This window comes from Equus asinus, chromosome 4 (genome assembly GCF_041296235.1).
Source record: "Equus asinus isolate D_3611 breed Donkey chromosome 4, EquAss-T2T_v2, whole genome shotgun sequence".
Taxonomy (NCBI): Eukaryota; Metazoa; Chordata; class Mammalia; order Perissodactyla; family Equidae; genus Equus; species Equus asinus.
In genome coordinates, this window is record NC_091793.1 from 137,564,160 (window position 1) to 137,591,523 (window position 27,364).

Sequence of the window (27,364 nt, forward strand, 5' to 3'; positions counted from 1 at the left end):
CATATTTAAATTCGAATGGGTGTATTTCCTTGAACATTTCTACAGTGCTCTTTATTTCCTCTGCGGTTTCATGTTCACTGGGTTCAGATATTTCGTCTTATCAGTAAGAATATACAATCTTATAATATACAATCTTATAAGCCATCGAGAGCTCCTTGATCTGTGGCCACAGTTCCTAAGTCTTTTTAGCAAATTGCCGTGACCTCACGCTGACTACGTTGAATTGAAGTGTAAATCCCATACTCGCATCATATTCTTCTGAATGTCCCCCGAATTGGGAATGTTAAGGGTACAAATGTAAAGAACATTTCTAATTACTGTACTGTTAATCTTGCTTGTGAAGCTCACATGTAGAGTCTCCTAAGGTCTGATGCAGTGATAGCTTGGGGCACCCCAGGCTTTTGTCTGCATTGTGGGCCCCCACCTTTGGCAAGTGACTGTAGCACTAACAGGACTAATCAGAAGTTCTCAAATACTTTATTGGTAGATGTTAGATTCCCTAAGGTACGTAGGCTAGTTAAATCAACTTTTTAAAATTTGGTAAAATATGTATAACATAAAATTTGCCCTTTTGACCATTTTTAAGTATACAATTTAGTGACATTAATTACATTCACAGTGTTTTGCAACCATTGCCACTATGTGTTTTCAAAACTTTTTCATCACCCCAAACAGAAGCTCTGTAAATCTTCCTCCTTTTTCCAGCCCCTGGTAACCACTATTCAACTTTCTTTTTCTATGAATTTGCCTATTCTAGATTTTTCTGTAAGTAGAATCATACAATATTTGTTTTTCTGTAGCTGGCTCATTTTGCCCTTAGCATAATGTTTTCTGGGTTCATCCATGTTGTAGCATGTATCAGAACTGCATTTCTTTTCATGGCTGAATATTTCGTTGTATGGCTGTGCCACACATGGTGTTTATCCATTTATCTGTTTATGGACATTTGGTTTGTTCACACGTTTTGGCTCTAGTGAACGCTGGTGTTACAGGTGTCTGTCTGAATCCCTGCTTTCAGCTCCACTTGGTGCATACCTAGGAGTGGAATTCCTGGGTCCTGCGTTCAACTTTTACAGGAACTACCACACTGTCTTCCACAGCAGCTGCTTCATTTCACATTCCCACCAGCAATGGATGAGAGCTCCAGTCTCTTCTATCCTCACCAACACTTATTTTCCCTTTTTTTGATTGTAGCCATCCTAGTAGGTATGAAGTGATATCTTGTGGTTTTGATTTGTATTTCCCTAATGACTAGTATTGTTGAGTATCTTTTCATGTATTTATTGACCTTTTGTATATCCTCTTTGGGGTTCAGGCACTTTCTTAACATTTCTGTGCCTCTGTTTCCCCTTTGTAAAATGAGGAAAATAATAGTACTTATCCTTTAAGGTTATTATGAAGGCTAAGCAAGAAATATATGTGAAACACTTAGGACAGTGTCTGGCACATAGTAAGCATTCAATAAATGCTTGCTATTAAGATTATGACCTTTGATTATTGTCAGATTAGAACAAGGATGGCATGTAGGTTTCATCTCCTCTGCAGTATGTCAGTTGCTGTTAGCTTCCTGGAGCATTTTGCTGAAAAAAATTCAGGCTAAAAATTACTGGGACTGATTAGCAATTTCTGCCACTGCCGAGGGCCGGGGGAACTTTTATCAGCCCTGGTGCAGACAGGATGATGGAACTGATTCTCTTACATTATAGCTGGGTGCTTCCAGAAAGTTGCCATTGACTTTTGACAAGTCATATTGTGTCACCACTCTGAGCCCTGGTTTTTTCATTTAAGAAATATCATATGTAACACTAAGGTCCTTCTCACTATCTGGAGAGGAGCGGGAATGGGAGAGGGAGGTTCTGGAAAATATAGAGGAAGGCAGTATCAAGAGTTAGGAATATGGGAACAAATTTTAAAGATACTAATCTCTCCTCTGGTCCGCTCCCCAGCCCTATCATTTGTTTGGTCGTGAGAATGACTGAATGATTCAGATTTTGCTGTACCTGTTTGTTTATCATACTAATTACACAAAGATAGCAAAAATGTAGCATCATTCTGTTGTGCATCTTTGGCAGACATCACTCCTTCCCTGGGAGCCTGAAGAGCCTGAGAGCCTTCTGGCACAGTGCTCCAGCAGGGTTGGTCCAGGAGCCTCGTCCTCTGCAAGGCTGATTTGCCGTTTCTGCTTTAGAGTTTGATACAGAGCTTATTATTACTACGTTGTCACCAACCTCTGCGTGCTGTTCCCGCTCCCCCAGCATTCTTTTAAGGATTCTTTTAAAAACCATTTGCCAGTTCGCCCTCCACAAAGGTTACGCTAATTTGTATTCCCAGCATTATCTAACTAGGTTGCAGTTTCATTAATTTAATTTGATCTCCCTGATTTCCAGGGGGTACCTTTTGTGTTTTCTGACTGTACCACTTTAGGGGGAGAAAATGTAGCGTGTGTGTGTGGTTGGATTGTTTGGCTTCTTTGACTTGGAAGGTGTGCTCTTCCCAGCTTTCCTGACCTCTCAGGTGGCTTGTTTGTGTGAATTTGTGACTCAGGTGATGCGTGCCTGGTTTTCTTTCTTATTTCTTTTGTTTGTTTTCTTTATTGCATAAACCAGTGGTCTTTTGCTTTTAAAAATCTTAGTTATTTTCTCTCAGAAGTCCGACATTGCAGAGGCTATTTTTTCCTCTTCAGAGGTTGATTTTGATTAATAACTTATTAAATTGTTTTATTTTTCCAATTGTACATTGGCTTACAAAGTTCAGAAACTTTGTAAGATGGCTTGTGATTAAAAGCTAATAAAATTAAATAATTGGCAAATGAGAGACTAAAATAATGAATTACTGAAGGTGGCTGTTAATAAGTCTACAAACTTGTTTAGAAGTTATTTCCTTTTTTTGGAAGAATAATGTGGAATTTATAGCAGGAAAAAAATAACTATTTTACATGTTCGGTAGATAAAAGCAACACTAGAAAATTATATCTTAGTGTGATGAAATGAAAGTACTGAAGAGCTGAATTAGCTTTTTTAAAAAAATTACTTTTTTGAGTAACTGTTTCAATTTTGAATAAAACCATGGTCCACTGGTTAAAATTGGAGTAATAATATTGAGGAAAAGAGATGTTGAAATCTCTTTTTTCCAGACCTGAATCTATGACCTCAGTATAGCCCTGTAGTTGCCTTTCAGTAGCTTTGCCTTACCTGGGTAAGCCTGGGATTCTGAAATCGTCTCCATTTCCAGATGCTTTACCAGGTGCCTGGTGTTCCTGTCCTTTCTTTTTTCATATATTAAATCAAATTTCTCTATGCCAATGACTCTATACGTAGTTTTTTTCCTCCTTCTTCTCCCCAAATCCCTCCAGTACATAGTTGTATGTATATATATTCTAGTTGTAGGTCCTTCTAGTTGTGCTATGTGGGACGCTGCCTCAGCATGGCTTGATGAGTGGTGCTAGGTCCCTGCCCAGGATCCGAACCAGTGAAGCCCTGGGCTTCTGAGGTGGAGTGTGCGAACTTAGCCACTCAGCCACGGGGCTGGCCCCTACGTATTGTTTTTTAAACAGGCTGGGCTGCAGTGTAACAAATGGAGAGTTGCATCGTGGAATCCTTTAAAACAAATACAGTTTCTTGATTGTGCAACTGCTTTTTTTCTGTTAAAAGTAATTTTGAAAATATTCCCCAACTCTTCACAGTGCCCTGTGTATTCCACTCACTCGTGCTTCCCAGCTTTTCTGTTTGCTTTGGAATGCCTTCCCACCGTTTGCCTTGATAGTTTATGCTCTAATGCTCACAGGAGCCTCTCCCAATGCCATCAAATCTTGCCTGCCTACTTCCCCTGTCCTCCTAGTTCTGGGGTAGGTGCCTTTCTTAGGGGACCTCTGTCATCACATGATATCATAACTGGCTTTTTATTCCTTCTTTCCTACAAAAAGCTCTTTGAGAATAAGAACTGTGGTTCCTCTCTGACCCAGTACCTGACCTGGTCCAGTGCCTGGCATGTTAGTAGGTGCTTAAATAGCTTTCCGATATACAATGCGAGACTGAACAAAATTGTGAAACATAATTAAAATTGAATTTTGCTTTTTAGTAGTACCTAAGAGTGTCTTATAATAAAGGCATAGCTTACTTGAACAAAGAAAGCAATTATCTTTTGAATTAGGAGTTTAAGTAAAATTAATGACTTTTGCTAAGTATTTTTTCCTGCCTGAACATCTCATTGCTGAAATTAGCAAAGCTCTCTGTTGCTCTGTATGGCTTATTTTTATTTGTCTTGCTAACTAATACTCATTCTCATTATCTTTAATTTGTTCTTAAATCTATAGGAAACTTTTATATTCCTTTGCTTTTCCTTGAATTATTTTTTATACTTAAAATTAATATCTTTAGTAATTTCCCTAATTTTTGAAAAGTCTTTATTTTGAAAGAAGTCTCAAGTTAATAGAAAACTCACAAGCATTGTGGAACGTCAATATACTCTTCATCTGTATTCACCAATAAACATTTTTCCATATTTTGCTTTATTTCTTTGTGTACACCTAATTATGACTGTTGTTATTGTTTGCAGACATTCTGACTCTTCTCAGATACTTGAGCATATATAAGAACAAGGGCTTAAAAAATATTGCCAATATAATTACCAAATTCAGGAGATTTAACATTGATAAATACTGTTATTTAGTATGTGGCACACGCACAGATTTTTTGTTTCTCCAGTAGTGTTCTCTGTAGCAGTTTCTCCTGTAAGCCAGGATCCAGTCAGCGAGCACACGTGGCATTTAGGTGTCTTGTGTGTTTAGCCTCCTTTGATCTGAAACAGATCCTCAGCTTTTGTCTGTCTTTCGTGGCACTGACGTTTTGAAGAGTGCAAGCCAGTATTTTTGTTGAGTCTTCTCAACTTGAGTTTATCTGTTTTTTTCGTGATTAGATTCAAGTTACTACACTCTTAGCAGGAATATTATGGGTGATGTGTGTTCCTCTCTGTGCATGTGCATCGAGACGTACGTGACGTCATGGATGAGTTCTGTCCGCCGGATTCCCTTCGTAGCTCATGGGTGATCTGGAGGGAGGTATTTGAGACTGGAACTATCCTGTTCCCCAACAAACTTTCACCCACTGATTTTAGCATTCATTGATTATTTTGTTTAAATCAGTAATTATTTTAGTAGTTCCAAATGATGATTTTCTAACTCTCTTGTCATTCCTTCTGTATTTTTTTGTTGGTCTGATACTTTTTCATAGAAGTATTTCTTTATGGAGTTGTCCTAAATGAATTTCATAAAATGTCAACTGATAGGATTCGAGATTCTGGTCCCCCCCCCCCCCAACATTTTACTAAGAAAATGTTCAACATGCAACAAAATTGAAAGCATACTACAGCTACCCTTAGATTTGCCAGTTTAACCGTTAGCTGTATTTGCTTTATCAGTCCTTCTGTTGGTATGTGTGTGAGTTGGCTGCGCTTTCTGAAAGTGTGTTGCAGATACCATGACACTGTATCCCTAAATCCTTCAGCATATATATTCTACAAATAAGGGTGTTTCCTGTATAACCACAGTAGCATTAGCTCACCCGGCAAGATCAATAATTCCTTAATATCTTGTAACATCCAGTCCATGGTAAAATTTCCGCAAGATTTTTTTTTTTGAACCATGATCCAATCTGAGATTCATGCATTGTCCTTGATTTCTCTTTAGTCCCTTTTAATTTAGAACGGCTCATTCTCGTACTTTTCTTTTTGGTCTTAATAACATTGTTGTTTTGTGAATTATCCTACATATTTGTAAAGGACATACTTTTTTTTTTGGCCATTAGCAAGTAATCCATGGAGTACTTTTTTGTACCACATGAATATTCTGTTCCCTAGTAACTTTTCATCTAATGGTTTTAGTATCCATTGGTCATCTCCTTCTAAATCAGTTTCTTCCTTGGAGGTTGCAAAAAAAAAAAAAAGGTTTTTTTTTCCTTAAACGTAAGATAGCCTATTCTTCTGCAACCTTGTTGTTCACATGAGGACTTCACTCTATCCATATGGAAAGATTGTCTCTTACCTTAAAAGGTTTTCCCCCCCTTATATATAGAGAAGTATTATTTTGAATAGGCTCTACGTTCGTTCATATAGTGCAGAATTCAAGAGGTGCAGAGTGGTATATGGTGAAGGGTCTTCCTCCCATGAGGCAGCCACTGATACATCAGTTTCTTTTGTTACCACGTGTATTCTTCTTGAGATGCTTTACATATGTGTCTCTTCTTTCCATAGGTCCTGTATACAGGTAGTTGCTATACACACTGTACTGAGTCTTGAGTTTTTACCTTAACAATTTCTCATGGAGATTATTTTGTATCAGTTCATTGTGAATTTCCTTATTCATATTTTATAGCTCTGTGGTATTCTGTTGTAAAGATGTGTCATAATTTATTTAGCCAATCCTCTATTTACATTATTTTAATCTTTTACTTGTAAAAACAGTGCTACAGGAATAATATGATATGTCTTTTGTGCATAAAGGTATACATTTTGTACATCTGTAGGATAAATGACCCACAGAGGGGTTGCTGCGTCAAATACTGTGCACGTTTGCAGCTTTGACAGCGTTGGCTGCACTAATTTGCGCTCCCACCAGAACTGTAGGGGAGTGTGTGTTATTAAATCGCCCGGTCTTAGTGAAGTTTTAACTTGCATTTCTCTTATTATGAGTGAGGTTGTGCGTATTTTCTTGTGCCAAGAACTCATTTGTATTTTTTTCTGATACAGTGTTTTTAAATTCTGGATTTTGTATAACTGCTAAGGATTTAACATTTTGAGGCTGTATCTTACAGATATTTAAAGCAAGACGAGACATGGTATAGAGGTTAAGATTGTGAACTCTGGAGTCTTAGGTTTATATCTTGACTTTGCTACTTTCTAGCTGTGAGACCTTAGGCAACTTATCTCACGTCTCATCGTCACAGCTTCCTCATCTGCAAAATTTGTTAACTTTTGGTATGTAGTAAATCAGATAATACAGTGAAGGCCCTTCCCTGTGCTTTCCTAGAACACAGTGCCTAGCGTGCAATAAGATCACAGGAGTGTTAGCTATTATTAGTATGCATTTGTTTAATAATTGCTATATTTAGAATTATGTAAAAATAATACTAGTTTTTTATTAGTAGTAGAAATGAAGGAAATAGACTAAAATATTACAGTAATTAACTGGTGCTGGGAGAGTTGTGGGTAATTTGTTATATTAAAAATTTTCTAGTATCTAATTTTTCTGTAATGGGAATCTATTTTATAATAGAAAAATATGGTATATATAATCTTTTTTTAGAAAGGAATTTTTTTCAGGTCTATTGAAATATAATTGACATAGCACTGTCTAAGTTTAAGGTGTATAGCATAGTGACTTAACATACATACATTGCAAAATGATTACCACTGTAAGTTTAGTTACCATCCATCACCTCATATAGTTACAAAAAAAGTGTTTTTTCCTTGTAATGAGAACTTTTAGGATCTACTCTCTTAGCAAGGTTTCTGTATACATTACAGCAGTGTTAACTACAGTTGTCATCTTGTACATTATATCCACAGTACTTATTTATCTTCCAACTGGAGGTTTGTACCTTTTGATCACCTTCATCCAGTTCCCCCTCCCCCAACCCCAAGGCTCTAGTAATCGCAAATCGCATCTCTTTTTCTATGAGTTCGGTTTTTTTTTTCAAAGATTCCCCATGTGAGATCGTACAGTATTTGTTGTACTCTGTCTGACTTATTTCATTTAGCGTAATGCCCTCAGGATCCATCCCTGTTGTCACAAATGTGGTATGCATTATTGTTAAATGATGATTAAAATACCCCTTCCTCTTTTTCCATTAAAGACAGAGAGTGCGTGGGCTGAAGAATACTCTGAAAAGAAGAAAGGGTCTCACAAGCGGTCAGCGTCCTGGGGCAGTACAGATCAGCTGAAGGAGGTCAGGAGGATGCATCCATGGAAGTGGGTGTGGAAATTGGATCCCTTCATGGGCTAGTTCCTTAAAGTTGTGGGCTTCAAGGATTTGTGAATTTCCGTTTTTTGTTTTTTTGATGGTTGTCTTGTTTACTTGAGAAACAACAGCAGAAAAAGTTATGATGTTGATTGGGTAGAGATTTGAGTGGGAAAATGCACACATTACTTACCTGATTATGTGTTTTTCTTTGTCCTTTTTTAAAATTGAGAGTCCCTACCTGTTAATATAATAAAACATCAGATGTATAAAATTGTAATGATAGAACAAATTCACCTTTATTATTTCTATATATAATGGTAGTATTTCTGAAATTCAGTAACCTAGTATAACTGGGTTGATTATGGCCCTATGCTCTGATTACCATTTTCTGTGCCTGTAATTAGGGTATTTGCATTTCATACATAAAGTAGAAATAGAAAAATTCAGTCAAGGATAATATGGGATATTGATTGAAATTTAATTTGTTATTTAAACATTGTATCTGCGAATGTATTTCATGGCTTGAATTGATTTTTTAATTACTGTTTAAGTTTTGGAGCTATTGAAGATTAGGTGTTTGATAAAGAAATCTGAATCTAAAATGTGACTCCTTGTAAGGGCAGTGAGAGAGTAATTATCATTATTTTTTAATTCTTTGTAAAAGCTTTAATGTAATTTATTCTAAATGCCAAAAACTTCATTTGTTCAGTACTTTGGAAGCTTGAAGGCTCAGAACAGTGTTGGAAAATAATTTTGTTTTTCTTTAAAAGAAGGATACACATGTATGCACAAACATTTGTATGTGTGTGTATGTATATAAATTTTGTATGGTAAATCAAATTTTGTGATACGGTTTTAAGGCCAAAAGAGTTAAGGGTAAATTTTACTTGTTCTTGTTAAGTGAGGATATGTTTTGTGTGGTGTGGAAAACACTCTGACGCACTTGTTTTTCCCCTTTTCAGATTGCAAAACTACGCCAGCAATTGCAGAGAAGTAAACACAGCAGTCGGCATCATCGAGATAAAGACAGACAGTCTCCATTCCACGGCAACCACGCGGCTATTAACCAGTGTCAGGTAGGAGCTCAGACATCACAAAGTCCAGGCAGGCATTTGTTGCTTTTCTGATGATTTCTTATTTCATAGGTAACTGTTTAGGACAAAAATGTCCAAAAGCATATTTGAAATAGCGATTGAGTACTAAATCTCAGCCTTCATAAAAAACCAGAAGATTAAGTTGACAAAATATTTTCTTTTGGTGACCTGTGGTGTGACTTCTGGGAGACATAGCTAATTAGGTATTTGATTTACTGTATTTTTGTCTTTATCAATTCTGTATGTTGGAGGCGTAATAATAGAAAGAGAGAAGCACTGGCTCTGGAGCCCGACCCCGGATGGGTAGCCTGTTCTGTCTGTGTCTCATTTGCTTCATCTGAAGACTGAGGATGTTAGTGACACCTGCCTCAGAAGGTCCTTCAGTGGAAGACCTTCAGCTGCTTTGGTTTCTCCATAGAACCCTGTGAACTGCTCTTGATGGATGAAATTCTGATGGTTGCCAAGTGTGTATGGATTGTTTTCACGAGAAAGTATGGGTAGAGGTATATATTTTTTCAAACTAATTTGTCCTAAAATATTGATACATGGGTCAAATTTGATTTCACAAATTTGTAGTTTGGTTGTAGTTTCCAATAGCTGTTTTCCATATATAAGGTATTTTAATTATAGAATATGAATATACACTAATACATTTAAAAATCTAAACAGCCTGGGTTTATATCTGGAGAAACAGAAAGTGTAAAATTGGCAAAGTAAGAAATGAAAAATTTGAACAGACTAATAACTGTCAAAGTTGGAATACTGCTTAAAAACAAAACCCTCTCACTCTCAAAAGGCTGCAGACCAGATGGTTCTGCAGGTGAATTTACCCCCCTTCTCTCCCTCCAGTTTATCCATAGATATTTCATATGTATTTCTAAGAGATGAGGCCACTTTTTATGCCCAACCCATGTTTTACTCCAAGTAGAATAGGGCTGAAGATTAAGTGATGGGTTTTAGGAGTTTATAAGTTGAAGTGATTTTTAAAAGTTGCATTAAAATCAGCAAAGTAGTAAAGTTATCCAAAAGTTCCCTTTTTCTCCCTTGCAAGTTGAAATTGCTTGATGAAGCTTATTGGAGTTTGCGTGAAGTTCATGTTTGTTTAATTCTAAAACATCTCTTGGCAGAGAAGGTAAGGACTAGCAAATAGAGTAACTCAAAGAATAAATTCAGGTAGCTGGAGTTTTGTGCACTTGACACCCCAAGCATCTCGACTGCTTGGCTCATTTTATTGAGTGTTAATAGCCAAGCAGAGATAAGGCAACGTGCATTGTGATAGTTGTGACAGCGGTTTTCATGTTTAATTGGAACTTTCAGACTATGGACATGAAAATATTATTCATTAAGTCACGGGAATGGCTTTGTTTTAGTAGGTTCTCTCTCTAGTGGAGAAAAGTACCATTTTGAGATAGATTTACTTTTGAGGCCTTTCCTCCAACCAGATCACATTTATTAAACGTCTGCCATATGGCCGGTACTGTAGTATTCATTAGGGGATGCAATGTTAAATGAAATATTGGGCTTACCTTCCACCATGTCTCAGATAAATATAAGTAAACTGTGATTATTACAGTGTAATGAGTGTGTTGATAGGGAAGAGTTCGAAGTGCTGTAGAAGGGTTGTTTATCCTTGGACTGGCTATGGAACCCTCTAGAAAGGCTTCTCAGAGAAAGTTGTGTCTAAGTTGATCCTGAAGGTTAAGTAGGATTCATCCAGCCTTCTAGAGGTGGGAGAAATCATGGCTCCAGGTAGGGATAGTAGTAAGAGATTAGGCTGGAGAGGTAAATAGCAGCCAGACCTGAAAGTCTTCATGTCTCAGTTGTTAAGAAGCTTGGGCTTTGTACTAGAGGCACCAGGGAACTATTTTTTTAACTGCAGGGCATTGAGGGGCTGGCCCGGTGGCGTAGTGGTTAAGTTTGCATGCTCCACTTTGGTAGCCTGGGGTCGCAGGTTCAAATCCCAGGCACGGACCTAGCACCGCTCATCAAGCCACACTAGGGCAGCATCCCACATAAAATAGAGGGAGACTGGCACAGATGTTAGCTCAGTGACAATCTTCCTCAAGTGAAAAGAGGAAGATTGGCAACAGATGTTAGCTCAGGACCAATCTTGCACGCAAAAAAAAATACAGGGGATTGATATGGGATCAGATACACATTTTATAATGTGCATTATGAGTTCAGAATAGAGAATGAATTTGCGAGAGGACAAGGTTAGAGGCAGGAAAACCATTTCAAGAATGAATAGGATTTATAATCCAGGTAAGAAGTGATGGTGGGCTAAGTAAGGTAGAAGGTGTGGAGCTGGAGAGAATGGACAAATCTGAGTGCTATTTAAAAGTGCTAATTAGTAATTGAGCTCTGTTTAGTACTTACTGTATGGCAAGCACGGACTCAGTTTTCTTGTTTTTTTTTTTATTAATGTTATGATGGATTACAAGCTTGTGAAATTTCAGTTGTACATTTTTGTTAGTCATGTTGTGGGTACACCACTTCCCCCTCCGTGCCCTCCCCCCACCCCGCCTTTTCCCTGGTAACCACCGATCAGATCTCCTTCTCAATATACTACTTTCCACCTATGAGTGGAGTCATATAGAGTTCGTCTTTCTCTGACTGACTTATTTCGCTTAACATAATGCCCTCGAGGTCCATCCACATTGTTGTGAATGGGCCAATTTCGTCTTTTTTTATGGCTGAGTAGTATTCCATTGTGTATATATACCACATCTTCTTTATCCAATCATCAGTTTCTGGGCATGTAGGCTGGTTCCACGTCTTGGCTATTGTAAATAATGCTGCGATGAACATAGGGGTGCAAGGGACTCTTGAGATATCTGATATCAGGTTCTTAGGATAGATACCCAGTAATGGGATGGCTGGGTCATAGGGTATTTCTATTTTTAACTTTTTGAGAAATCTCCATACTGTTTTCCATAGTGGCTGTACCAGTTTGCATTCCCACCAACAGTGTATGAGGGTTCCTCTTTCTCCACAACCTCTCCAACATTTGTCGTTCTTGGTTTTGGATGTTTTTGCCAATCTAACGGGGGTAAGGTGATATCTTAGTGTAGTTTTGATTTGCATTTCCCTGATGATTAGTGATGATGAACATCTTTTCATGTGTCTATTGGCTATATTCATATCTTCTTTTGAGAAATGTCTGTTCATGTCCACTGCCCATTTTTTGATCGGGTTGTTTGTTTTTTTGTTGTTAAGCAGTGTGAGTTCTTTGTATATTATGGAGATTAACCCTTTGTCGGATAAGTGGCTTGTAAATATTTTTTCCCAATTAGTGAGCTGTTTCTTTGTTTCAATTCTGTTTTCCCTTGCCTTGAAGAAGCTCTTTAGTCTGATGAAGTCCCATTTGTTTATTCTTTCTATGGTTTCCCTCAACTGAGGAGTTACAGTGTCCGAAAAGATTCTTTTGAAACTGATGTCAAAGAGTGTACTGCCTATATTCTCTTCCAAAAGACTTATTGTCTCAGGCCTAATCTTTAGGTCTTTGATCCATTTTGAGTTTATTTTGGTGTGTGGTGAAAAAGAATGGTCGATTTTCAATCTTTTGCATGTGGCTGTCCAGTTTTCCCAGCACCATTTGTTGAAGAGACTTTCTTTTCTCCATTGTAGGCCCTCTAAAAAAAAGATTGGCACCTGAGCTAACATCTGTTGCCAATCTTCTTTTTTTTGTTTCTTCTCTCCAAAACCCCCCAGTACATAGTTGTATATTTTTAGTTGTGGGTCCTTCTAGTTGTGGCATGTGGGACACCCTCTCAGCCATGCCTGATGAGCAGTGCCATGTCTGCGCCCAGGATCCGAGCTGACGAAACCCCAGGCCACCGAAGCAGAGCGCGTGAACTTAACCACTCGGCCACGGGGCTGGCCCCTCATTTTTTGTATATATTATTAGCATTTAGCCCTCATCTTTGAGGTCGGGATTGTTATTATCCCATTTTACAGAAGAGGAAGTTAAGGCCCAGAGAGGTCAGGTATCTTGTTCAGAGTCATATGAGACAAAGCTGGGTTGCTAGTCCAGGCATTATGACTTCACAGCCTGAGATGTTAAGCTCTATGTTAGCTGATGGTTGATGAGATGGAAGTGATGGAGAAATAGAAGTAAAGGATAATACCAGTTCTAGCCTTTAAAACATGATTCTAAAAATATATCTACCTACCTTACACCCCCCACATACAAAAGTAACTCAAAATGAATCAAAGACCTAAATGTAAGAGCGAAACCTAACAGCTCTTGGACGAGCACGCGGGCGGACGCGTGGTGTCGGATTAGGCAGTGGTTTGTTAGAGGTGATGCCAGAAGCACAAGCAACAAAAGAAAAAGTAGGTAAGTTGGACAGTATCAAAATTAAAAACTTTTGTACTTCAAAGGACACCATCAAAAAAGTGAAACGACAGCCCGCAAAATGGGAGAAGATATTTACAAATCCTATATCTGATAAAGCACTTGCATTTAGAATATGTAAAGAACTCTGACAGCTCAGTAATAAAAAGACACACAGGCTAATTTAAAAACGGGCGAACGATCTAAATAGTTCTCCGAGGAAGATATACAAATAGCCAATAAGCACGTGAAAAAGATGCTCAGCATCCTTTGTTGATAGGGAAATGCAGCGCAAGATTCCAGTGAGATACTGCTTCGTACCCACTAGGATGGCTAAAATTATAAAAGACATGACAAGTGTCATTGAGCATGTGGAGAGATTGGAACCCTTGCGTATTGCCGATAGGAATGCAAAATGGTGCAGCCACTCTGAAAAGCAGTCAGGCAGTTCCTCAAAAGGCTAAACATAGAGTTACCGTATGACCCAGCACTTCCTCTCTAAGGTCTGTACCCAAGAGAATTGAAAACCTGTTTGCATAAAGACTTACACAAATATTCATAACAGCATGGTTCGCAATAGCCAAAATTTGGAAACAACCCAAATGTCTGATGAACTGATCAAACAATGAATGGGTAAATAAAATTGGTATATCCATACGTGGAATATTATTCAGTCATAAAACGGAATGGAGTACTGATACATGCTACAGCATGGGCCAACCTCTGAAACGTTATGCTAAGCGGAAGGAGTCAGGCACAGAAGGACGCACTCTGTGATTCCACTTATATGAAACGTCCAGCGTACGCACAGCCGTCAACAGATTGTAGGCTGGTGGTTGCCTAGAGCAGGGAAAGTTGGGGGAAATGGGGAGTGACTGCTCATGGGTGAGAGATTTGTGATTATAAGATGGGGTGATGGTTGTACACTTCTGTTCATTAACCATTAAAAAAGCAAAAGTTGTACACTTTAAATGGGTAAATGGTGTGGTATGTGAATTATTTTTCAATCAACTGTTATAAAAAATATCTACCAACTTAAAAAACAAATACGTAAAACACAAATATAATTGTCTGTGAATAATGAACTAGATTAGACAAAAAAGGACCCAAAAGTCACCTGGGAGGGCGTGAACAGTGCAGAGGACGAGCGCGGGGGCCCTGAGGTCGCACTGCCCAGCTGTAGCTCTGGGTCCTGCGGGTTGCTGGCTGTGTGAAGTCCCCCTGCTCTGTGCGTGGTAATGTTACCTGTTTGTTGTGTTGTCCCGAGGGTTCAATGGGACAGAGTGTTGTAAACACTGAACGCACTTCTGGGCACATAATTACTCAGTAAATCTTAGGCTGTTTGCGGTAGCACCTTAATATAAGAGAAGTAAACTAGTTTGTGTTTTCCACTAGGCTTCTCTGCCAATTTCATATTGACCTTATTTTTTTAAAACTTTTATTATTATAGAAGTATTTACATGCTTATTACAGAAATTTTAGAAACCAAAAAACATCAAGTAGGAAATTTATGTCTCAGTAAAGGTGTTACTTTTTTTTTAAGTCAAATAGAAAAACATCATCCAGAGTTTCACCCTCTGTAGAGCTATTCCTGACATTTTTTCTTCTCTTTTTTCCTTTTGCATTTCTTTCTTGTTGAGCTCATACCGTCTGTTGTACTTTATTATAATAATTTTTTGTATTTAACATGGAAAAATGTTTATATTATTACAAGTGCTTCAGGAACACTTTTGATGTTTCAGATTCTGTAGAGTATTTCCCTAATTTTAGCTGTTTCCTTGGGTCCAGTTTCTGTGCGCTGAAACCTTTTTCTATATTTATACTTTTCTAGGCATAGATTTTCCTTTATTTGGTTGAGAAATTTGAATATTTGGGGTCTTGATAGGCTTTCCAAGTGATTGCAGTTATTTGTGTGCATTTCATGATATGTAGAGGATTATTTTTACTGGGAAATTCCTTTAACGTCCCTTAACAGGCAAGGGACAGTGCTGCTGGTGTAGTCAACAACCACTGGTTAACCAAAGATCTTTTTCTTGGGCTTACAATGGATTTATTACAGTTAGAAAAGAATTCCCACATACTTTTTGAGTGGTTCTTTCCCTGGAAGTTCAGGGGGAACTATTTGTTGTGAAGAGTAAATGCTGCCAAGTTTCTTAGAAGAGAGACTCGTTCACATGTCAGTGGTTTCCAAAATTGACAAAGCCCTCACAGGCTTAAAATGTCATATTTTTAAGGAGTATTTCAAGAAATATTCTCATTAGAAGATATAGCCAACACATTTCAGAATTGTTTGAGTTCAGCATTGTATAGCTTACTCTTGATATTTTGGGGGAATAGTCTGTCTTTCTGTGTAGAATATAAGTGTGTGTTGTGTCTGCACATGTTGGCTTTTTGTCAGATAAACTTTAAGAGATAAAGGAAGAGCATTCTTTAACTTTGCTTTTGTGAAGTATCTGGGATAGATGTGACTTTGTTCCAATAGGAAGAACAGAAAATGCTGAGAAATTGGTTTGTTTTACCTGAACATAGTATTTATTATACTTTTTATTTGAAGAAAGAGGGAACCAAAAGAAATAGGAGAACTAAGCCTTTCAAGACATGTGGGTCAGGTTGTAGTCCCATAATTTTCTATTTGTAAATTCACAGAATAATTCTCCCATTCACCTCCTAAGAATCCCATCATTCCTACCTTACGGCCACTGTGTGCTATCTGGAGTTAGTTTAGCTGACACCAGGTTATATCAGATTTAAATTTTGATAAATACAGAGTGTCAGTGAGCTGAAGTTTTGTTTTCCATCTAGTACTGATCCATGATGCTGACGGTGCTTCAGCCCCCAGCAGGGCGGATGTAGAGTTGTTACCACGGCTGAAGCTGAAGCAGTCTGACAGGAAGTGTTCAGAGCCCGTGAACTAGACCAAGAGAATAGATAGAGTCTTTGGTGTGGCAAAGATTTTCATCAAAAAACAATTTTGGAAATGATATGTTAGTGCCCGAAAGATCTACACTCAAAGATCTGGCTCAAAGATTTGGATTTGAAAAATTTTCTCTATAAAACACCTATGTAATATCCAAACTTAAGGTTTTTTGTGTTCCTTCCTTTGATAGTGGATACTGAGACTAGAAAACAGGACAAAAAGAAAAGATGGACGTGAAAAGGCAATAAATAGGGGCTGGCCCCGTGGCCAAGTGGTTAAGTTCGTGTGCTCCGCTCCAGGCGGCCCAGTGTTTTGTTGGTTCGAATCCTGGGCACGGACATGGCACTGCTCATCAAACCACGCTGAGGCAGAGTCCCACATACCACAACTAGAAGGACCCACAACGAAGAATATACAACTATGTACCGGGGGGGCTTTGGAGAGAAAAAGGAAAAAATAAAATCTTTAAAAAAAAAAAAAGGGAATAAATAATATGAGAAGTTTGAGGGTATGGAGATAAGATTAGGGAACAGAGGGATTAAAAAGGGGGAACATTAGAAGGCAGTATATGTAGAAAAAAATGATACTTGAAAAAAATTGTGAAAAGACAAGAAAGGATTATTTTAAGAATAAAATACGTAGTAGGGAAAACACACACAAAAATTGAGAGGCTGGCCCTATGGCCGAGTGGTTAAGTTGGCACGCTCCGCTTTGGCAGCCCATGGTTTCGCTGGTTCAGTTCCTAGGCGTGGACATGGCACTGCTCATCAAGCCGTGCTGAGGCGGCATCCCACATAGCAGAGCCAGAAGGACCTACAACTAGAATATACAAATATGTACTGAGGGGCTTTGGGGAGAAGAAGAAGAAGAAAAAAAGAAGACTGGCAAAAGATCTTAGCTCAGGTGCCAATCTTTAAAAAATAAGTTAATTAAATAAATTAAATGACTGCTTAAAAGGAAAACATGGTAGCCCCTGTTTACTGGGCATCCATCATTGTGGGCTGGCACCACGCCGCGTGTCCTCTCATTCCTCTGCAGAACTGCTCTGAGGTGGGCCTCGTGCTCCCCTCTCACATGCGAGGACAGTGAGACTCTCGTCCCAGGATAACCGGGCAGGGAGGAAGTGCTGCCCTCCACTCCAGATTGAAGCTTCCTTTTGGCTTTTTTCTTGCAAATTTCTTGGATTTTCCAAGAATTATTGTGTTTTGCTTATTTCTTTAAATTTTTAATTATAAAGGTGAGCAGGAATAGAAGAGGAGAAATACTTTGTAACACTTTACTTTCTGCTTTAACACTAAGTAGTATATCAGACGACAAGGTTGTCCCTTGAATGGAAACTAGTGATAATTGATTAGAGGCCCTGTTACCTTTGTCTGGTTGCCCTCCTTCCCCTGAAAGTGAGGTTTTTCAAAGAGACCTCCCTAAGGGAAGGACAGGTTCATCACATTTCTTTACGAGAGGATCTTCTGGCACCCTGTTGCTGTGGACTTTGGCAGGTACCTCTGCGATTCTTGTTTCATATTTTGAGTATCTTGTCAGGAAACCAAGTAACATACTGTAGTTATATTATCAGTTACTTCTTTTCAAAAGTAATACTGTGCCAGTGGAAAAAAATTTATTAAAAAAATTAGAGGTAGGCTTTGGAAAAAGATTAAAATGAATTATATCATTTTCTTTCCTGAACAAAGCATATTAAAATCATTGCAATGAAAGTTTAAATAATGAAATTTCACAGGAAAGCTATTCTCATTTCTACAGTCTTGCTGCTATATATGGACATTGGAAGTGACTTTGTTTTTCTAAACAAAATATTCTTTTCTTTTTTTCTTTTGATAAATCGCTTCTTTTTTTGTTTCTTTCCTGGAATATAGATAATTGTGCCATTAGAAGACTTTGAAGTTATGTTCTGAAATCTGAACTCTGTTACAGTCATAAAAGAATTTCTGAGATCGACATTCTTTTACTCTTTTCCTTTCTTCCTAATCTCTTTACAGCCCCTCATGAATGTGAATAAACTTCTGAAATTCTGTCTTGATTGTCTGGAGTTTTGACTTTAAATTATATTTCACGTGTATGAGGGAGAGGTTTGGTTACTCACACTTTTTGGGAGGCCATCAACTTTATTTTGATTTATTTTAAAGTTACTCATGTTGAGTGGGAGTGTGCTTCAATTTAGACAATTACAAGGCAATGTTAACCTCTCTTCTCCCTCCTCCACCGCTCTTTCTTAAGGCTCCTGTTCCAAAGAGTGCACTTATTCCAGTGATCCCCATCGCCAAATCTACAGGCTCCCGGTTCCGGAATAGTGTGGAAGGACTGAATCAGGAGATCGAAATAATAATTAAAGAGACCGGGGAGAAGGAGGAGCAGCTCGTAGTGAGTAATCGGGGTCTGCAAGGCACCTCACAACGTTTACTCTTCTGATTAGGAAGAACTTTGTCATTTTGTTTCCCATGTTCAGTTAGGTTTCTTCCTTCTTGAGGGAGAGTGAAAATTTCTCTCTTTTGGAAAACTTTGTCCTTGGCAAGTGCACGAAAAGTTTTTATATCTATATCTCACAGAAACAACGGATGTAACTTAAACTTAGATCTTTGAACAGAAACTATGTTTTTATCTATATTTAAAAATCATTAGACAGGTGATACACTTTTCATTTGCTGTAACTCCATTTAACAAAAGTTTAGCTTACTAATCTGTTGGGGAGGGAAGGATATGACATCTTATACTTTGTAAGCATGAATCTACCTGTTTTATTGTTTGTCAGTTACTGTTTGGTTGACCGTATCATGAAGTGCAATTCTGCTTGCCTATAATACGCAAAAGAATGTGTGTTCTACTAACTGTAACACGCATCAGAATGAGTCATATGTAAACACAGTGAGAAAGTTTCCTGTTTGTGTTTCAGACCATATCACAGGGTGTATTTAAGCTTTCATTCTTCAGTGAAAGAGAAATTGGGGAGTTTGAAGTAGTATTTTATTGGTGCTTAAGATCCTCTCCCTTAAGATTAAAGGTTGGTTTAGTTAGAGGAAACACCACTTCCCACAGCCTCTCCTCCCTACTGCATGATGGGGAGCCCTTCCCTGATAAAGTAAAGATAAACGAACCACAGGTGAACGGGGAGCTGGTTCCCTGCTGAGTGAGCCACACAAGCTTTCCTCTATGTTCCCCTTGATTTCCCCCTATAGTTAGCCCTGCTCTGGTTAACTTTTCCCTCATTTAGGAAGGTTTCTTTGAAAAATCTCTTTCAGGGGGAAGTGGGCAGGGGTGGAAGGTAACAGGTCCTGTCATCAGGTATCACTAATTCACACAGTGGATGACCTTTTCTAATGTGGAACCTAGTGTTACTCTCAGTTTCTCCTCTTTTACCACGGTGCTTCTTTATAACTTTAAAAATAATATTGAGCACATGATGATTAACTCAGTGCAGATCATCGTTCAGCAAGCGTTGGCCACCTGTCGTGTACCAGACCCTGAGAATACGGAGTCTTTGCCCATTGCCTGGTGGGCAAGTCAGATTAGACTAGGGTGTCACTAATGGAGCATCACAAAGGCTTCTGTTTCGTAAGGCCTAATAAGTAGGGGATTTCTGATTTGTGAGTCATTTGGAACAACAAGGGAAAGTTGACAGTGGGTGCAGTGGACATTGGGTGCGTTTCTGGCTGAATTTCAAAATCAATAATATGCATACATATGTTTTAAAAATTTTTTAACAGCCACAAGATATTCCCGATGGCCATCGTGCACCTCCTCCCCTGGCTCAGAGAAGCAGCAGCACACGCAGCATCGACACGCAGACCCCCGGTGGGGCGGACAGGGGAAGCAACAACAGCAGCCGCTGCCAGTCTGTGTCCCCCACGTCATTCCTCACCATCTCCAACGAGGGCAGCGAGGAGAGCCCTTGTTCAGCTGACGACCTGCTCGTGGATCCCAGGGATAAAGGTAAGATGCGGGAGGAACTTGTGATGAGAAGTGAATAATACCACCTATTTCATTGTTCATTCTATTCCTTTTCTAGCAGAAGACACACACGTGAGGCTACTAAGATAATTGCTTGGAGATGTATTTGAAACATAGATTTAAAAAAATTGGTGTGTAAAACAGTAGATTTTACTATGGTGCCCATGGGGTGGTCAAGTTGGGTGAGTGCACTTGTTAATATGAGTTCTTTATTAGTAAGAAACATCTTTTTGGTATTAATGAGATGAACATTGTTCTGAAAAGCACTTTGTTCTCTGATGTCTTAGTTGTCATATTTTTACTACTTACTGTTTTTTAATTGAATGGGAAACCTACAAGTTAGTGTTTTTTAGAATCTATGTTTGTGGTATTTCTAACAAAAATTAAGCTGATTTATATCTATGCAAAAGTGAGTGTTCAAGGCAAGCCTGGAGTAGGAGGTTGGAGGGCTGCTCAGAGTATTAAACGACTTATGCAACTTTAATGACTTGGAGACATAAGCAGTTTGAATATTAGTATATTCTTAGCTTTAAAACAAATAGGACTTTTCATCTGTCTATATCAGGGCAATATTTTGTTAGTTCAGTCGTAGTTATTTCCTGTACTTGAGAGCAAGAATAAGATACTTATTTGTGAATTCTGTAGCTCTGTTCAATAGTCGTTCATTTAGAACCTCCTACTCAGTGTGTTGAATGTCATAAAATGTCCCATTGTTACAACGGGCCTTTATTGCCAGTCACCTAAATTATTGAGGCTATAGCAAGTGCAGAGAACATAAGATTTTCTGAAGAAGTCACTTCAAACTATGGGCAGTTGTAAAATTTATTATTTGGATCCTATTTTGCCAGCTTCTAGGTTAAATAAAACATGGCTATTCCAGGCCAACACCTCAGACCCAATAAATCTGAACCCCTGGGGCCAGGACACAGGTGCCAGGAGTTGTCGATGCTCCCAGGTGATTCCAGTGTGCACTCAACTCTGACACTCGCTGAACTCAATCCTGTTCTTGGGCCTTGTGTTTCTTGTCAAGAGTCTGCATAATTATCTACTTCTTATACTTATTGTGAGGATTAAAAGGGATAGTGAATGCAAACCATTTAGCAAGCTGCGGGCTTAGCGCTCAGTCAAGTGTACCTCCACAGCACCCCAAGAATTTTAAAAACCGCAGCTGTTAAAATCTGCCCCTTGATTTCCCATACTTTGTATTTTTACTTCAATAACATGTAGGAATCCCATAAATTTTGTGTCCTGGTGCATTTGACTGTAGGAGACTAGTGACTGGTTAGCTTCTCTGAATGTCTTTTATAAGAAACCAGTGCCATAGTGCTGCAGCCGGCAAGGAATCTGTAGCTTAGCTGACACAGTCAGACTGAAAGCTAGGACAGTTGTGTAACACGTCAAGAACTTTAAATTACCATAGTATGAACTGAGGACGTCAGCACTGAACAGTAATACGAGAGTAAAGAAGTATTCCCTTTGATAGGGTTAATTTGGAAAGATTTCAAAAACCCTGAGCCAGCCTTTGAAGGACGTTTTGGAAAATGCACAGAGAAGGACCTCTCAGGTATGGAGAAGTTCACAGGCAAAAGGAGGTCTTTCGCATACAGGACGCATATGGCTCTGACTACCTGGAGCAGAGATTGTAACCAGAGGAACAGAGAGATCAAATTGAGAAATTCTAAAGGGCAGACCAAGAATGAATGATAAGCAACCAATGAGGAACTATTTAAGTTACTTGTACAGGGAAGAGTGGAAGTGGCATTTGAGCCTAATTGCTGTGTATGGAATAGAAATACAGTTATGTGTCACCAAATGATGTTTCGGTTAACAACAGACTCCATATTTGATGGTGGTCCCAGAAGATTATAATAGAGCTGAAAAATGCCTAGTGCTGCCATAAGGTCGTAGTGCGATGCGCTACTCATGTGTTTATGGTGATGCTCGTGTAAGCAAACCTGTGCTGTCAGTCATATAAACGTGTGGCACATGCCGTTGTGTACAGTACGTAGTAATTGGTAATGATAATGAAGGACTGTGTTACTGGTTTGTGTATTTACTATGCTATACTTTTTACTGTTATTTTAGAGTGTAGTCTTTCTGCTTGTGTAAAAAAAAGTTTACTGTCCAACAGTATGCCATGTTACTTTGGCAGCAGCCTCATACGTCTTGTGTTTACTGTGTCTCTTGATTGCATCATTTTCTCTTGCACTTGATTTAGTCTTGTGGTGTTGTGTTCATCATGGCCCCTAAGTGTAAAAATCCACTGCTAATGTTACCAGTAAGAGGCCACGTAAAGTGATTGACCTGGAAATGAAATTAAAAGTGATTAAGGACTACGAAGGTGGAAAATCACTGATGGTTATTGCTCACCAGTCAGGGGTGTCCTGTTGTACCATAGCTATGATCTTGAAGAACAAGAACAAAGTGACAGAAGCTGTTAAAAGATCTCCTTCGTTGCCTAACAAAGATTCGAGAAGGGCCTATATCAGACGTGGGGAGACTTCTGCTGACCTGGATTGAAGACCAGACACAGAAGCATCTCTGTCAGCACCACGACAATCACAGCCAAGCAAAATGTTGTGATGTTGAAAGAAGAGGCTGGACCGAACTACGGTATTGAATTTACTGCTAGCTCTGGGTGGTTTAAATGATTCAAGAATTGTTATTCATTACATAATGTGAAAGTGTGTGGTGAGTCCGTGAGTACGGATGTGAAGGCAGCTGAAGAATTTTTGGAACCTCTAGATAAGCTGATTGTGGAGGAAAATTACTGCCAGAGCAAATACTCGATATGGATGAAACCTCCCTATTCTAGAAATGGAGCCTGAAAGGACTTACATTCGTAAGGAGGCCGTGTCAATGCCAAGTTTCCAGACTTTTAAGGACAGGATAACAGTCTTGCTTGGGGGGCAGTGTTGCAGGCTACAAATAGAAACCGTCTGTGATCTGGTACAGTGAGACCCTCAGGGCCTTCAAGTATATCAGTAAGCCCACACGGCCAGTGCACTGCAGGAGCAATAAGAAGTCACGCATGACCCAGCCCCTCTTCCAAGATGCCCTCCTGAACTGCTGTGTCAGTGAAATGGAGAGGTACTGTTTGGAGAATGACACACCTTTCAAGATTTCGCTTACTGTTGGTAATGCTCCTGGACACCCTCCTTTGATTGGTGATCTTCTCCCAATATCAGAGCAGTGTTTCTCCCTCCAGATAACATCTCTTTGATCCAACCAGTGGATCAGGGAGTTACGGTAGCTTTTAAGGCCTACTGCCTGAGGAAGACCTTTGCTCAGGCTATTGCTGCAACTAAAGAAGACACTGAGAAGACACTGATGCAATTCTGGAAGGATTACAACATCCATGACTGCATTGAGAGCCTTGTCTGGGGTGATGTCAGCAAGGAGTGTGTTAGTGGCATCTGGAAGAAGACACTCAGGAGCTTTGTGATTTAAAAGGATTTGCCAAGGACGAGGAGGTTGCAAAAATCAACGAGGCTGTGGCTGAGATGGCAGACGACTTAACCTGGGAGTGGATGAGGGTGACGCTCAGGAGCTCCTAGAGGTGGTTCCTGAGGAACTGGCTAATGAGGAGTTGTTGAAACTGAAACAGCTGAACAGGAGACAAGAGAAAAAGAACCCGCAGGAGAAGAAAAAGGAGAAGCCCAAGAAAATTCACAGTGAAGGGCTGAGCAGAAGCTTTTGCAGCCTCAACAAGCTCCTTAAACAGTTTGGAAACGTGGATCCCAACACTGAAAGGTTTTTGTTAATAGAAATGTTCATGATGCGTTATCTGCTCACAGGCAAATCTGTGATGAAGAAAGAAACAAACCAAGCAAACCACCGTGGACAAATTCCTGAAGAGAGTGACACCTCCTCAAGAAGAGCCTCAGTCTTCAGGAGGTGTTCCAGAAGAAGGCACTGTTGTTATAAGAGATGACAGCTCCGTACGTGTTATTGCCCCTGAAGGCCTTCCAGTGGGACAAGATGTGGAAGGAGAAGGCTGATATTGATGATCCTGACCTTGTGTAGGCCTAGGCTGATGTGTGTATTTGCATCTTAGTTTTAAGCAAAAAAGCTTAAAAAGTGAAAAAAAAATTTTAGTTTTAAAAATAGAAAAAAATCTTATGGAATAAGGATATAAAGAAAGAAAATATTTTTGTACAGCTGTGCAGTGTCTTTGTGTTTTAAGCTGTGTTTTTGAGGTTTTTTTCCTTTTTCTCTCTAAAGCCCCCTGGTACATAGCTGTATATTTTTAGTTGTGGGTCCTTCTAGATGTGGCATGTGGGACACCGCCTCAGCATGGCCTGATGAGTGGTGCCATGTCCGCGCCCAGAATCCAAACCAGCGAAATCCTGGCCCGCCAAAGCGGAGCGTGGGAACTTAACCACTTGACCGCCGAGCCAGCCCCTTAAGCTGTGTGTAATATTGTAAAAGAGTCAAAAAGTTTTAAGAAATTAAAAAGTTTATAAAGTAAAAAAGTAAGCTAATTTGTTATTAAAGAAAAAATGCTTTTTTATAGATTGCGTGTAGCCTAAGTGTCCAGTGTTGATCAAGCCTGCAGCAGTGCACAGTGCTGTCCTGGGCCTTCACATTCTCTCACCACCCCCTTGCTGACTCACCCAGAGCAGCTTCCGTCCTGCAGCTCCGTTCATGGTCGGTGCCCTGTACAGGGCACCATTTTTTCTCTTTTACCCCATACTTTTACTGTACCTTTTCTATGTTTGGATATGTTTAGATACACAAATACTTAGCATTGTGTTGCAGTCGCCTGCAGTCCTCAGTGCAGTGACATGCTGGACAGGGTTGTAGCCTGGGAGCAGTAGGCTGTGCCATGCAATCTAGGTGTGCAGTAGGCCACACCTTCTAGGTTTGTGTAAGTGTGCTCTATGACGCTCATGCAACGACGAAATCGCCCAACGACACAGTTCTCAGAACATGTCCCCATCACTGAGTGACACGTGACTGTCAGGCAGAGAGATAGATCAGTCTTCAGTACTGAGGATAGAGTGATACAGGCCTAGGCTGTGGTGATTGTAAGTGGAAAAAAAAGTCTTATCTATTTTGCATTTAAGAAACATTATCTCAGGGCCGGCCCCGTGGCCGAGTGGTTAAGTTTGTGTGCTCCGCTTCGGTGGCCCAGGGTTTTCCTGGTTCGGATCCTGGGCGTGGACATGGCACTGCTCGTCAGGCCATGCTGAGGTGGCGTTCCACATACCACAACCAGAAGGACCCACAACTAAGATATACAACTATGTACTGGGGGTATTTCAGGAGAAAAAGAAAAAAAAAAATTGGCAACAGTTGTTAGCTCAGGTGCCAATCTTAAAAAGAAAGAAACAAACGTTACCTCTTCTTTACCAGGAATTGTGTTAGATCCTGGGGTAATGTGGGTGGGTGAGGCACTGTTCCTACCCTCAAGTAGCTCGTGGTGTGGGGGAGGCCAAGGACGATTGAATAGTGTGACGGTGCGGTTACGTAGTGGTACTTCTTAGTAATCCGGTGTGTTGTTTATTGCAGAGAACGGAAACAACTCTCCTTTGCCCAAATATGCAACCTCACCAAAACCTAACAACAGTTATATGTTCAAAAGGGAACCTCCTGAGGGCTGTGAAAGGGTCAAAGTCTTTGAGGAATGCTCGTAAGTATCTCCCCCCTTATTATGCGAATGTTTAAGTTAGTTGATGAATAGTACAGTGACTCCCGTGTAGCCACCACCTAGACTCTGTAGTTAACGTTGTGTGTATTTGCTTTGTCTGTGTGTGTGGTGGTGGTTTTTGCTGAACTGTTTGAGAAAGTAAGTTGCAGACATCATGACACTTAACCTTAAATATAATTTAATATTCGTTTCCTAAATTAACCACAGTAACTCCTCCATAACCATAATACCATTATCACACCAAAGAATACTGACAGTAACACGTAATATCAGCTAATACCCAGTTGTCATGCCTGTTTCCTGGAGGTCCTCAGCGGAGCGTCTGCTGAACCTGTATAGAGACCACATCACACATTGAATTTAGCAGTATATTTATTCCAGATTCTTCCAGATTATTCCAGATGGACCACGGGTCTCACCCAGTGTGATTCCTTCCTTCAAGGATTGAATTCCCTTCAGTTTTTATCTACTTGTGGTCTCCAGTTCTTTGAAACAGTTTTTAAAAATTTTGTCTGCCAATATAGGAAACAGAATTCTGTTACGTTGCAGAATCGTGTTACTGTGATGAAGACATGTCAGAAGCAGAATTTTAAACAGTGTCTCGTACCCTTTGCATGCGATCTTCTGTGCTCGTATGCTTCTGTTGGCTGGTACTCTAGTCAAGTACTCCAATTTTAGACTCAGAATTTGCCCAGAAAGTATTGCAGGCTGGTGTTTCCAGGAGCTCTGGCTCCTCGCTCTGTTGGTGCTGGCTGCAGGGCTGTAGGTGTGTGTGAGGCCGCACACACTAGGTGATGACCGTTATTTGGGGATGTGAGAGAGTTCTTAGCCCTCACCTTCCAGGCTCACTATGGCTGCAAGTCCTAGAGCCACCCTTCTGGGTTTTTCTCACTGTGAAACCTGAGATACCATGTGGAGATTGTCCAGCCTTGCCCGATTTCACATAGCTTATCTTTTTCCTCCCTTGTGAACATCTTGGAATCATTTTGAAATATGGCATCCTTTTGTTCCTCAATGAGCACCTCCTGTCAGTGCTTCCTGTAACCTAAATTCTGAATAATTTTGCCACACAAAGAACATTGTTTGTGAATCCCTTTAACTTCTCTACTAGGAAATTCCGGCTGTCAGTCTCCAATCTGCTTTTGTGATGTGATTGAAAACTGTTTTAGCAACTGCTTATGTTGTTTTTTTTCCACCATTGTCACTCGAAAAGCTTGACTGGCGCCAGCTGAGAGTTTAAGCAATATTTCCCCAGATCTGTTTCATGGACTCTCTGCATTGTAATCATCTGAGGTATTAGTCGAAACTACAGATGCGTAGGCCCTGTCACAGGCCTGATGAGTAAATATGGAGGTAGGACCTGAACTATGCATCTTTAACAAATACCTCATATGATTTTTATGCTGAATTTGAAAATGCTGGCTTCGACCTTTTCATGAGAGTTCTTAA

The 27,364-nt window shown here is 39.6% G+C and overlaps 1 protein-coding gene across 3 annotated transcripts in view; it reads left to right on the forward strand.

Annotated features, from left to right (window-relative positions):
- The window catches only part of FAM117B (family with sequence similarity 117 member B), a 91,223-nt gene that overhangs the window by 42,967 nt on the left and 20,892 nt on the right, over positions 1 to 27,364 (forward strand). For all 3 annotated transcript variants that reach the window (XM_070508414.1, XM_070508415.1, XM_044768426.2), the window contains exons 3-7: positions 7,848 to 7,940; positions 8,918 to 9,031; positions 18,535 to 18,678; positions 20,019 to 20,244; positions 25,777 to 25,897. In XM_070508414.1, coding sequence (XP_070364515.1) covers positions 7,848 to 7,940; positions 8,918 to 9,031; positions 18,535 to 18,678; positions 20,019 to 20,244; positions 25,777 to 25,897 — 698 coding nt within the window. The remainder of the gene's footprint in view (positions 1 to 7,847; positions 7,941 to 8,917; positions 9,032 to 18,534; positions 18,679 to 20,018; positions 20,245 to 25,776; positions 25,898 to 27,364) is intronic.